This window comes from Arachis ipaensis, chromosome B08 (assembly GCF_000816755.2).
Source record: "Arachis ipaensis cultivar K30076 chromosome B08, Araip1.1, whole genome shotgun sequence".
Lineage (NCBI taxonomy): Eukaryota > Viridiplantae > Streptophyta > Magnoliopsida > Fabales > Fabaceae > Arachis > Arachis ipaensis.
Window position 1 is genome coordinate 23,313,829 of NC_029792.2, and position 14,747 is coordinate 23,328,575.

Sequence of the window (14,747 nt, forward strand, 5' to 3'; positions counted from 1 at the left end):
CAATTCAATTCAAATCGCATAGTATACTATAATATTATTATTTTATTATTATATTTATAATTTTATTTATAATATATTTAATTTGTTATATATTTTTATATTATTTAAATATTATTATTATTTAATAAATATTTTATATTTAAAATGAAATTTATTTATTTATTTTAATTAATCTATATTTTTATTTTTATTGTTATCTTATTATTAATTTTTAAGATATTATTAAGACTTGTTATATCATTGTTAATTATTTAAAATTTGATATTGAGAGTTGTTATTGTATATTTAATTTTTTTAATTTACAAAATCATAAATTTAATCCAATCCAAATCTATTTAAATTTTGATCGGATCCGAAATCAGTATTTTGATCAAATGAGTTTTTGACATTCAAATCGCAGCACCGCAAATACCTCTATTGATGACGGTTGATTTATGATTTATCTTTGATTTTTTATTTTTAAATGCAGATGGATGGTTTTGTTTTACCACCTTTTGAGTTGACTAGTATTTCGAAGGATAAGGACATTATCTTTTGTTTATTATTCTTGATTTTTTCCTAACCCTTTATATTTATTTCTTTGTATTTTTTCATTACTTTGTAATATTTGTTGTTCCTTGTGTACAGAAATGCGGGAATAGAATAAAAAGTGATATTATATTTTGTGAGTCACTGTTAGCATCTTAGTTTTTTTCTTTTATTTAATTTTTTTAGGTCTTATATTTTAAAAATATAAAGTAGAAATATTTTGTTGAGTTATCATGTTGATATATTAGATATATTTCAAACACAATGTATATAATTATTTATCTGACATACGTGTCTTTTATGTTCATACATATCCTATCTTAAAAAACAAAAAAAAATACCGGACACATCCCAAAATTAAACTTTAATAGCGCAGGCTACAATAAAAGTTCAGTATCATTATAATAATAAAAAATAATTTAGTAGTATATTAACTAATTGATATACTATAGAAATAAGACTTCATGAGTTGAGGTCTCTGAGAACAAAACAAAAAAGGGCATAATTCATACTTTGCCATAAAAAAAGATATTGCTATTTTGAAGAGAACCTATCCGAATGACATTAAATATATGACTGGTTTACCTATATTGTCATCATCATTGATCAGCAGAAAGAATATACTACTCTTAAAAGATGTAACACTTTGAGAATTCCAACGAACGGTAAAATCCTAAGTCCCTAGTCCTTCCACTGTCCCATCTTCTTTGGCTCTACATCCACTCACCCTCTCTTCTTCGTTGCTCCTTGTTCACCCATGTTCGCTGCATGTTTATCGCTTCTCCAGTTGTCGTCTGCCTAATCCATGCCAAATAAGAGAAAATGTTTCTCCATGATTCAAATTTTGGTTCTGTATACTTCTCTTTGGTTCTGTGATTCTATGTTTTTCTTTATTGATAATCATAGAATTACTATATTCATAGTTTTATCTTAAATATTATTGTCATGCTTTGATTTTTCTTTTCAAATGATACCCAAACCCTTATCTCCTTATTGATTTATATATCATTTTGCTAGCGATATATATGTTAATTACTGGTTGATTATGCTTGACGGGTTGTATCAATTTGCTAGCTATATATATGTTAGTTACTAAAAAGAAAATGTAGCCTTTTAGGTTTTATATTTTTAAAAAATTAAATAATTTTTTCTTAACACTACTATCAAAATTTCTCTCTTTTTATATATATTACTAAACAATTATTTAGAAATTCACTTCCCAACACATTTAGAAAAGTTATTTTAATTAATACAATTGCTATACAAAAATTAAAGCTAATTTCAAAAGAAGATAAATAATACTTTTTTAAATTGATTTTTAAGAAATAACACTAATTTCGTTTAAATCTGAGAATTGATGATTCTAACGAATATCTAATATAAAATTCTTAAATTGACGGTTAAGTATCAAAAGTCACAACTAGAAAATTGATTAATACAGACAGATTTACAGACGGATTTAGTCTTTATTACAGACGGATTTTTGGTTACCGACGAAATTACCGACGGATTTTGTCGTTCTGTAAAAGCCCTGTCGGAAATTATTTACCGACGGATTTTTTTTCCGTCGGAAAATTACAGACGGATTTTCATCAATTACCGACGGATTTTCCCTCTGTAAATTCTGCATCCATTTTTTCGAAGGCGACGAACTTTTCGACGGATTTTCCGTCTGTAATTACAGACGGATTTTCAGACGGATTTTTCGTCTGTAATTACAGACGGATTTTCCGACAGATTTTCCGTCTGTAATTTGAACTTTAGAAAATCATCTGCACTCTGATTACAGACAAAAAATCCGTCTGTAAATCCGTCGGTAAGGTAAAATATTTTTTTTAATTTTTCTATTACAAAAATAAACCTGTTTTCATACAAAATAAATATAAATTTAATAAATACAATTTTTTTTAATCTATTTTGTATTCGAATATTTATAATATTTCAAAAAATAAACAAATTCATCATATTATCAAACTAAAAGAATAGTACTATAAACAAGCAAATTAATATAATTCAAAACATAAACAAAGTGTATTAATACATTAACTATAATATTAAGTAACAACTATACATCAAAGTGTGTTGATACATCAACTATAATTCATCACAAACAAATATTTAATTAAAAGAGTATGTAGTCAAATCTTATGGAATAAAAAATCTCTTGGCGTGTATATTTGCCATGCCAAGCCAAACCAAGCTAAACAGATCATGCTAGAATTGCATAGGTTCTTCCTCTAAATGAGACAGTTGCATCGGTGGTAGTGTTGGCATTGGTCAAGAAGCAACTTGATGATTTGTTTGAGGCATACACAGTGGCCTGAAATAATTATTTTTGAAAAGTAATTATTCATTATTGCTCTAATTCAATTAGAGGGAAAAAATAATGCAGTGTTGTAATTTTGTTTTCATGTATTTTGGTACTGTGATAGAGTTGTAGAATTTCTCCTCTAAAAGATTTCCGGAAAAACAAGAACTCGCGCTCGCCATCGGCTTTAAGCGTGACAAAAGCTAATGCAATTCTAGCTTCAGAGTCAAACCCGCACGCTAGATGTATCAATAAAGTTCTGCTTTAAAATATCACATAACATATACCCGAATTCATCCTTTCCTACCTGAAACACACAGATGGCAAGGAATTAAGCTCTGATTATCTATTCAAGAAAATCAAGGCAGCGTTTTCCTACATGAGACATTCCTAACAGAATAAGCACTTGCTCTTGCAACCTCAGATGCTTCCTGCAGTCACTTCAACGGTTACTAAAAGTTGTTGAAATTGAAGATTTTATTTGAACTTAAAAATGAATGCCACAGCATCCAAACAATTTCTATAAAACAAACCTCTAATAAAGAAGCCCCCCACTTAAATGCTCCCAGGTTCATGCAATCTTTTGCTAAACAAAGAAGCCCCAAAGCAAGCCCATATTGTGCTGGCACACATTGTGATTGAAATCTCCAAAGCTTGTCGAAATTGTTCAACTCCCTTTCATGTAGAAAAACCCAAAGACAATTTTACAGATAGTTATAGAATATAAACCATTGGATGTGGTTGAACAGCTTCCAGAAATTCATGAAAGGATTTGCAAAAAAATAGAATTCATTATTATCGAAGAGTACCTTCCTAAATGAACCAAGTGTCAACGAGATATTTCCGCTTTCAACCAAAGCAAAGACCATCTTATCATCCAACTCAATGGCATGGCCATAAGACTGATGGAGAATTCAAAAGTAAGTTGGTGGTTGAGGAATTAATCATCCAGAAGATTTAAGAGGAACCCAAACAGAAGGTACCTTTATGGCTGCAGTATACCTTCCCAATTGCTGATAAGCAAGGCCCAAAGCCTGAAAAAGTTTTAGATACTAAAAAAATCTTGTATTTTGCAGCCAAAATATTTTTCACAATGACAAAGTTCAAATCCAGTGATGCTTTAGCATGTAGAAGACCACCCATTTCAGTCACAATCTCTTCTATCTTAAGCTAAGAAAATGGAACACACAAAAGCACCAGGGATGTAATGTCTGACAAAGAAAGCACATTAATACCAAAAGTAAGTTGAATTTTTTAAAAAAAATGTTACCTGATCTTCATCTGAATGAATGGAATCTGCTGCAGCAGAAGAAAACTCTACAACAAGCAACATAAAAAAAAAGAGTTAATTTATATATCTCAATCCATAAAGCAAGTAGATTCAAACAGCGAAAAACGAAAAGCTGAATAAACAGAGTTAAATAAGGAAAAGAAATTATCTGAATAATGAATGAAGCAGCAAATAAAACTAAAAGAAACCAAATTGCAAGGATGATGAACACGCTACAGCACAACAGATCCACACTTAACCATACCAACCATTTTTCTACTGTGTAATAAAAAAGAAAATCAAAAGGTAAATAGGTATTTCCAAACAGATATAATTGTTCCCCAGAAATAAGAGAAATGAATAAAATGCATACTACAACAACCACCAAATAGCAAGTGAAAAGGATGATGTCCAGAATCATAACTACCTGTGAATGCCCAACTATGAATAGCTTTGAATTTGTTATTGAATATATGTAATTGATCATTTCTGCCATATAATACAGGGCTAATTCCTGCCAGCTCCAATCCCAGAATTTCTATCAAGGGACCAAAGTTGAATCAATCACATGATGCAATGTACAAACTCTGGCTCTAACAATTCCAATAAAAATAATATACACTGAAAATGACAGTGAAATGAAAATATAAGTATCATGACAATTTAGAATATTTTCTCAAGATCAGTGATCATCAACAGTGCTGTGGAACTCAATTTGGTGCTGAATATAAGTAGCTTCAGCACTGAGAACAATTTAATCATTCTTACTTCAAACATATCAAAGTAAATAGAAAAGGCTTGATAGTATTCGGCACAAACCCTTTTACTATTAAATAATTGAATGATAAAACCTACTAAAGTGTGACCTTATTCATATCAATTGCAAATGTTTTCCCCAAATTCAAATTAATAAATGAACATTTGGTTCTTAGTTTTGGCTCATAATTATTTAGCACTGAACTTTATGCACTCAAAAACCAAGGATAATTTCATTAGGGACTTTGATATAAAGCCTAATGTCATATTATATCACTCCCACAAGCAGAAGCAAAAGCACAATTTGGTTATTGCACTACATGAATTAGAAAGGAAGTAAAGAGACAAGCATAAAGGTTCATGAATCCTTCTGTTCATGAATCCTTCTATTTTCAATCAAGCAAATTCATCCCAGTTCATACCCTTTGCAAGAGCTACATGAACAGCTAATATAGCAGCATCCACATCTTCTAAGTTGTATTCTATCAATTCTGCCATTTTAACACAGTGATCAGCTTCTTTCCTCAATGTGTGCACTCGATTTTCCTACACAGGGAAATGATAGATATAATTGTTTTACATGTTAGCACCATCAATGAAATCAATAATACTTGAATAGCAAGTTTTTTCACTTTTTTCTCAACTTCACATGAAAACTATGCCTGTTTATTAGATCCGAAAGAGACTTCAAATATTAGAACATAAACGTGTATTTAGTCTTATAAGAGGTTCTTCTTTTGGGTTAGAATCCAGTAACATGAGTGTGACTCTGGCATGGATACCAACCTGATCCTGGCGTATTTTATTCAGCTTCTGAGCAGCTGAGTTTTCTTTGGCTTTCTGCTGTTGTTCAGACCTTTGGCTCTCAATTTTGCTGTAGAACTCATCCAAGGAAGCATCAAATGTCTCAAATTTTGTGTAATCCCTTGACTTAAACTGGTTGAGTAAGATTGGGCAGAACTCGTCATAAATCTGCATCAACATATACAGAATACCACAAAATCATTTGAGTATGCATTTTTGTCCCTAATTCTCTCCCATACTCACTATGCCCCTATAATTATAGAGAAATAGAATAAAACCTGGCTAACACTTCCTGTTTGAGAGGAAGAATCCTTTCCCAAATTTTGTTTCTGCATCAAAATGTATCCTCCAGGAACTATTTGATAGATGAAATATCTCTAAATAATATATTTGTCTGCAGATGTCAAGAGATCACAATTCTAGATCAAATTTTTCCAGAGAAGCACTACCAAAATTCTGTGAAAGACAGCATAATAAGTAACTAAAACTCACAAATCCAGCTGTTTAGAGGCATTCCTTGAGCTGCACGGCCAGTATTTAGAACATAACCATTCATCAGAAAGCTGTCCCTAAAAAGTGGATTCTGCGTAGTTATCACTGTATGTATAATCAAATAATTTGTTTATTCATTGATCATATAGCACTATTAGTTTGCAACCAAGGAAACAATTGCAATAAACACCTTTTTTTGTATATATAAAAAGGATTTTGGAAAGCCTTTCAACTTCCCTGAAATTGGTATAAGCTGATAAACAAGGGCATTATATATGCCAATGTATAAGCTGATAAGGGAGGCAGAGAAACACAAATTAACACTTAAATAAAGCAAATTATAGAGGTATAGAAGATCAAACTAAGTCACAAGAGTAACAAAATAGATAAATGCATCTAAGATGGCCCCAGGCTTGTTTTGCTTGATTGGCCCAAGTCCAAAGGCTTGGCAAAGGTGAAGGAACAAAACCTGCAACTTTTTAACTATGTAGCCATTGCTTCCTCAGAGGCTAGCTTGCAATCCCGGAAAGATGAATCTCCATATGCCTAAGACAGAGAAGAACAAACTAAGATATTTTATCAACTATCATAAGCATGTGCCTGTTAAGTTTCTAACTTTTCCAAACACATTTATGAGAACTCAATAATAACAAGAGTGGCCAAATAAATATAATTAATTACCATATTAGCATCTAGAAGTTCTCTAACAGCATCATCAACATTTTCAGCAGTTTGTTTTACCTGATTAACACAGATACATACCAACAATTATCCAATGTAAAATAAAGAGAATTGCAAGAATTAGTTAATGATTAGAAATTTAGATTAGCTGGATTCCTTCTTCCTCCTTAGAATTAGTTAACACAGATACACAGATATCACACATCATGCAATGCTAGTCTATTCATTTAGATTAGCTGGATTCCTTCTTCCTCCTTAGATTTTCACTTACTATGTGTGTGTTGTGACAAAAGAAGACAAGAAATTGGATGTTTACTATTGTTCTGTTTGGTGAGTTTTCTTTTTCTTTAGGGTGTACTTTTTCCCGTTTACAGTTTACAAATTGTTGAATGAGAATAATGGTTTTCCCGGCATGGCTTATTTTTACCATCGTTGTCTGATTCTCTGATTACTTGCTACTTTCATCTTCGTTCTATGGTAGACATGGTTATCACATTAAAGAAGAAAAGAATAATGCTTTCTATTTTTCCATGGTTCGGAGTGGTCATTGGTTCAATTACAAAATATATACAAAGATGGTGTTAAGTGGAAAAATAACTGGTTAAACTTGATGCTTAAATATGTTTGATGCTAGTGGATTAGATGTCAATGATCTGCTTTTTGGTGCATTCTTCAGCCGTCATTCTAACAAGCTAAATCTATTTCTGAAAATTTAGTACTTTATGTTTCAGACTCAGAGAATTAGAAACTATCAAGTAAAGAAATATTAACCTGAGTATTTTGACCCCACCAACTTGATCTCGTCTAACAGATCCATCGCCAGTTCTAGCAGATCCTGAGTATTCCTTCTGTATCAATCGAATCGAATCGATATAACAGACGTAGTCAAGTCACCAAGAGAACCCCACTGCTCAGCCACCCTTTTATATATTATATTTGAAGTCTGAACCCTCTCCAACATACATATTATGCACTGTCATGCTCTGCAACATTCACAATCTCAATTACTATCAACATAATCTCATAATTAGCATATAATTAGAGACATGAAACCCTAACCTTGAGTAGAGACGTTACAGATCCATCGTTAAGAGTGAAGATATCAGAAATTTAGAAGCAAATTTAGAAGCATAGTGTCAACAAGATCTTGAGCTGTAACACTGAATAACAAGCAAATGATTATCAAACAATGAAAGTTGTAAATAATTATCAAACAAATAGCTCAAATTGAATTACAAATTACTTGAACAAAGCAGAACAGAACAGATTCAACATTCGTCCAAGCAAATAATTCAAACGAAAGCTTCGATTGCAGAAAAAATTCATCAAAATCAGAGTAAATCCACAGATTCAAACGAAGCACAAAAGTAGAGTATGATAAACCTAAAACTGGCACAGAAAAATTGAGCCCTAAGGTTTATCACAAAGAACAGAATCACAAAATCAGGATTTATATACCTGAAATTTGAGATGGTTACAAGAAGAACTAAGAGAGCGAGTTGAGATTAGATGGAAGAGGTGCCAGAGGGAGCAGATGCGATGAGAGCATCGGTAGAGAGAGCTCTGCGATGAGAGCGGCGGCGGGGGGATCTCGTAGGACGCAAGGGATGACAGAGAGATTGTGCGATGCAAGCAGCGGCGGCAGCGGCAACGGCCACGGCGGAAGAAGCAGAAGTAGCAGCCACGGAGAGAAAAGTAACTCGTGCCAGGGAGAGAGGAAGAAGCTCGTGTTTGATCTATGAATGGAGCTCGAAACACAGTTTGAACGGGGGCTGCCACGGAGAGAGAAGAGGGTATAGGTTAGGTCTAAATTAAAATTTTCAGACAGAAAATTTTAAATTACAGACGGATTTTCCGTCTGTAATAATTTAATAAAACGCGTGCTTTATCTACTTAATTACAGACGAAAAATCCGTCTGTAACCATTCCACGGAAAAAAAATTAATTTTTCCAACGGAATTATAGACGGATTCTCTTTTCCGTCTGTAATTTATGCTAATCTATTTTTTTTGTTTTCCGACAAAAAAATCCCTCTGAAATTCCGTCTGTATTTCAGTGGGATAAAATCCGTCGGAAATAAATTAACCCGCCATAGTTTAAGTGAGTTTGCTGAATGCTGACCCTGGGCCCTAGCTATTGCTATATCTATATGACTATATATATTTGTTTACTCCCTTTTCATGTAAATCTAATACTACTTCATCGCCTTCTTAAGCTGCTGCGTGACATTTTCATATTACTTCTTGTTTAATTTGTACTATTATATATATGTCATGTCTACTTCATTGTTTAATACTAATGCACATTTTCATCAACTAATCTAAGTAAGATGAAACTAGCTACTTATAGGTGTCTAATTTCAAAAGTTGTATTGATATTAATCATTGCGACTCAACAGCTTTTAGAAATTATTTTTTACACAAGGGAAAATAATATTATTGCTAATAACATTTTTTACTCAAAAGTTGTATACAAAGAGTTATATTGCTTCTCATCATTCAATTGGTTCTGTTTTGTATAAAAAGAATTAGATTGTGCAAAATTAACTTTTGTTCTTAAATTATTGTAGAATTGTGAGAGATGAGTTTAAAAAATATTGATTCTAAAAAAAGTGTTAATAAGCCTTTATAGCAAAGAACAACACTCACTTTTCATTCTCTTCACTTTATGAACATGTGTAGCTCCAACTTACATGTTTTCTTATTTTTGAAGTTACAATTTAACTTAATTTAAGAGGAAAAAAACAATTGTTGGCATGAAAAACGGAAATTACAAAATTCTGATTGTGAATAATTAGCTGCAAAGGTTAAAGAACTGTATTATTGGATTCAAGTTGGATAGTCTTTAAAAGCTTAATGATACTCATGCTTCTAACAATAAGATGATACTGATGTACTATCTTTGCAAGGTATAATAACAATAATAAAGCTCTACATCTAAGTTATCTAACCAAGTAAGTCCAATAAGTTGCTATAACTTAATTCAGCTTTACGCGTCACTATCTCTAACAATCTTTTGACTTAACGTGCGATTATATATAACTGTCTTTTTTATGCAGATTTCATTATTTTTTTCAAATTTTCTCAGCGTTTTCTGCATTCTCTTCCTTCTCTGTGTTCTCTGCATTCTCTTTGTTCTCTGTGTTATCTTCGTTCACAATCAATACTCTTTGATCTGATTTAAAGATTTGGATCAAATTTTTTTGAAATCAACTTGTGAAATCAGGTTTGAACAGATATGAAAAATTACTGAAGGTTCTCAGAAATTAACCCTCCTTGTTTTTTTTCACTTTTCTCTTTCACATTTCAGATCGCGAAACACTAAATAGTCATATTTTTGTTTATTTAGTAGATTTATTTGGTGTTCTCGCGATAAAGTAGATATTACTGTTCTCATTATACTGTTTATTTTGTGGTAACTGTGTTAGGCCAGTTTAAGAACGTTGTTTTAGTACTTCTCGTATCATTTAACCTATATTAATCACTTTTTCTGATCCAAAATTTATTTGCATGTGTTTGAGAATTTTGAATATATTTTTGTAAATGTTTGAGTGATTCACATATTTTGAACTGAGTTCGTTTGTAGTAATTATAAAAAATTTCGGTAAAAATTTTTTCGGTAGCCATCAACTGCAAATTTGTTTTGCAATTTGTGACCTCTGATGCTTTTGACGAGGAAGTTGAGCACATGAGCAGCCCAATTTCACTTGTATTATGTTCCCATGAAGAATGGGGGCATGGGAGGGGGCATGGGAACTGCAAAAAAAATTTGTTTATTGTTATTGGCAACAAGAAACACTTCTTGATAAAGAGGATGAATGTTCTTTTAAATTTCAACTGATTTTCTGGCCCATCAACACTTGTGTCAATTAAAGACTTTGTTAAAAGTGATAAAGAATCGCCTTTAAAGCTTTCAATAAACATACTTCTGCTCTTCATTAATTTCTTTATATACAACTTTGTTTGGAAAGAAAATTCCTACAACAACAGCAAAAATATTTCAATAATACAAAAGTAATGTAAAAAAAAAATACCGAAATTTGATTTTCAGAATAAATTACAAAATAGACTTCTACTAGATGTATTCAAGCCAAGGGCATTCACTATCTTGTCAGGGGTGAACTTGATTACATTGTACCGCGTGTCTAGTATGCTATGGTATAAATCAAATGAATATGTCAATTCTTTCAGGAGCTTATGCGAGACATTCAAGGCTAGGATATGCCTCATAATAGCAAATTCCAATTCTTCGACAATAGCTTTCTTGTTGTTGCCCATCTTGCTGAATATATCAGAAATAAATCTTGTATAGCACCTCAAATCATGAGTTTTCTATAAATAAATAAAAATTATGTTACATAACTATATTTATGAAACAAAAATGAATTGTTCTAACATATATATGCTTACTTTATATTTGGTCCTTTCTTCTTTGTGGTGCTCCTCTCAAAAACATATACAAAAACACATTCAAATATGAAATGCACCTCAATTTAAACAAAAAACACCGAAAGTAATTATTGATTACTATACAAAAACCGAGTTCAAAATATGCAAATCGGTCAAACATAAACAAAAATACATGCAAATTATTCAAATATGCACAAAATGATACCAGAAGCACTGCAACAACATTTTATGGCCTTGTTACACCTAATCCAGGACAACACTAATTACGTTGTAATTCAGCCAAAATGCACTGAAATTTTTTTATGATTACTACAAGTATCATTTCATGGACTTGAGGTAAAAAGGGAAAAAATCAACAATTTTAAGTTGATTATTATTAAGAAGTATAGTGATTTTATTTAATTTTGACCTTACTTAGCTTGATTATTGGTCTATATTGAGTAATCAATCAATGAATTAGTTAATTAATTAATTCAAGTATAATGATGATGACCATGGATATATATGTTAGGATTTGAGGTTTTCTCTGAACCTAGCTAGCGAAATTTGTTTGAAATATAGATAAAGTTTTGTGAAAAATATATTTATGTTATAAAGTAGTTTTGTTATATATGGATTAATTATCATCGTGCTTGCTTACATATATATCATTATAATTATTTTTTATATAATTATTAGGATAATTTTGGAGATATTAATGAAGATATAAATGTTTATCATGATGGTTTATTGATAAAGATAGAGTGTTGGAAATTGAAAGATGATTGATTAATGACTTTTATTAAAAGATATTTATGTAGGATACAATATTTTAGTTTTTCCTAGTTTATTAGTAGTAAACTCTAAGTAGTCTCATGTATATTTTGATACAATTATGCTTAATTTAATGTGAGATGTATGAATATTTAAAATTATGATCATCCTAGTATTTTGGGTTTATTATATATATATATTTGTCTAAGATAGGAAGTTTTATTAAAATAAGGAAAGGTCCAAATTCGGACAACAGGCGAAAAAAAATTGGAATAGTTCCACCAGAAGCTAACTAAGAATAATGGCTATTACAAATTGGGGAAAAAGCAAATGGGAAAATATCAGGTCGTCCTCTTCCTCTCATTTACTATTGTCTGCGCTAGCTCCAAGCTGAGAGATGGTGATCGTCGAATTCCTTCAAATACCAGTTCATTTCTTACCTTCCAAAGCTGCCAGCAGAGTAAATTGGCCACCAGTTCGAGCTTCTCATTTGGCTCTGCATTGCTCTTAACCTTCTCCATGGTGCTGACCCACCATCGCCAGCTCTCATTCAACGCTTCTAGAACATGAATTTGGGCTTTTTGTCAGGCTTCCAGGGAATTGGGACAAGTCAGTAGACAGTGGGTCACCGATTCATCTTCTTCCTCACACCTTGGGCATTTTAGATTTATGTCTAGAATCCTGGTGTGAAGCTTGCTCTGAACAGATAACCCTTCATGCATGAATTTCTATGAAGGTTTTGACTTTTGGCTGATTTTTAAACTTTCATATACTTGACCAAAGAGATTTGTTTCTACAAACTTCAGGAAGAAATTCGATTGGAGGATGAAAAAATTGAAAGGCCAATCGGTATCCAGATTCCACTGAATATCCACCATTTTTCTCCTTCATCCAGGTAACTAAATCCTCTCCTTCATGGATTGTGGTGTTGAGAATTGATTTTGCAATGTCTATGTTGAAAAACTGTCTGATTTTTGTTTGGTTCCACTGTCTAGTTGGTAGAATTAACTCTAAGACCCGAACTGGTGTATAACTTGAATCTGTATTAGTAATTGGAGAAATTACTAGGAAGTCCTTAACCCATAAATCTTCTTTTATCCGTATCAGTTGACCGCCTTCTACTCTCCAGAGAATACCTTTTTTCAGTACTTTCCTACCTTCCAACACACTTCTCCAACTCCAGGATGGGTTATGGCTTGCCTGCGTTTCTAGGAATGTTGAGAATCTGTGATATTTAGCCTTATAAACTTTGGCAATCAAAGAGTTTGGATGCGTCAAGATTCTCCAACCTTGCTTGGCTAGCATTGCAAGGTTGAAGGCTTTGAGATCCTTGAAATTTAGTCCTCCATGAAATCTGCCAACCAACCCAGTGCATCCGCTTTTCAGAGACTTTTTGACCCCACCATAACTATAGCATGGCCTTTTGTAGTTCTTCCAAGAGTGATTCTATGGAAGTTTAAAACAGCTTAGAGTGTAGATAGGAACCGCCGATGCCACTGCTTTAATAAGGATCTCTCTACTAGTAGTGGATAGTAAACCCCTCTTCCAATGTTGAAGCTTTTGATTAACCTTATCTTTTATGTAGTCGAAAGTCATGCTTTTACATCTCTGTATCACCGATGGCAAGCCTAAGTACTTATTCTGATTACCTACATGAGGAACTTGAAGGATGTTGGCTAAGTGATCTCGTAGTGGAATAGATGTGTTCTTGCTGAAAAACGCTGACGATTTGTTCAGATTAATTATTTGACCACTAACTTCTTTGTATGTGTGTAAAATCTGGATTAAACTCTAGCAATCTTCTTCTGAAGCTTTGCTGAAGAGAATCGAATCATCTATAAAAAATAGGTGGCTCACTCTAGGACATATGTGATTGAATCTCAGCCCAGTAATTTTCTGTCTCTTTCTCCTCTGTGGAGCAGATGGGATAAACCCTCTGCATAAAATAAGAAAAGGTAGGGGAAAAGAGGGTCGTCTTGACGTAGCCCTTTGCATGGTTTGAAAAAACCATGAGGTTGTCCATCCACAGTAATAGAATAAGAGACCGTCATCACACATTCTTTGATCCAAGTCAACCATTTGTCGCAAAAACCCCAATTTCTTCATCACAGCCCACACAAAAGACCATTCCACTCTGTCGTAGGCCTTACTCATATCTAGTTTCAGGGCAAAATCACATTCTCTGTACGTCTTATTTTTAAAAAAATGCATAAATTCGTGCGCTATTAAGATGTTATTACTAATTAATCTGCCTTTAACAAAAGCACTCTGAGAATCGCTTATCACCCTATTCATAACCAGTTGCAATCTATGCACTAGTATCTTAGATATGATTTTGTAGAAAATGCTACTAAGACTTATAGGACGAATTTGATTCATAGACCTAGCATTATCAACTTTGGAATAAGACAAATATGAGTATGATTGAATGCCTTTAGAATTTTACCTCCCGAAAAGAAGCTTCTTACTGCTAGAATCACGTCCTTTTGTATAATTTTCCAGAAAAATTGAAAAAATTTTGCTGTGAATCCATCATCTCCCGGAGTAGAGAACGGGTTGATAGAGAACGCAGCATTCTTGATTTCATCATCTGAGATAGGCCTGATAAGCATTCTATTAGTGGCAACAATAATTTTTTTCTGGAATGCTCTCAATTTCCCCTTCTGGATCTCGCGGATTACTTGAGGTAAAAATTTTAGTAAAATAGTGTTGAGCCATATTTGCAATTCCTTCTCCATCTTCTGCT

At 32.5% G+C, this 14,747-nt stretch overlaps 1 protein-coding gene and 1 long non-coding RNA gene across 3 annotated transcripts; both read right to left on the reverse strand.

The window, feature by feature from the left end:
• LOC107610760 lies at positions 3,781–6,060 on the reverse strand. Its single transcript, XM_016312762.2, has 7 exons — positions 5,945–6,060; positions 5,649–5,834; positions 5,285–5,408; positions 4,534–4,644; positions 4,107–4,153; positions 3,929–4,006; positions 3,781–3,870 (listed from the first exon to the last, which is right to left on the reverse strand). Exons 1-7 carry the CDS (start codon positions 5,999–6,001, stop codon positions 3,781–3,783), a joined length of 693 nt encoding a protein of 230 aa, XP_016168248.1. The 5' UTR covers positions 6,002–6,060.
• LOC107614119 lies at positions 6,663–8,658 on the reverse strand. Of its 2 annotated transcripts, none has more exons than XR_002352212.1 (5): positions 8,298–8,658; positions 7,917–7,999; positions 7,611–7,822; positions 6,840–6,899; positions 6,663–6,704 (listed from the first exon to the last, which is right to left on the reverse strand). It is a non-coding gene; the product is annotated as an uncharacterized LOC107614119 (long non-coding RNA). The 2 variants fall into 2 exon arrangements; XR_001614283.2 differs by having other exon boundaries at positions 7,899–7,999.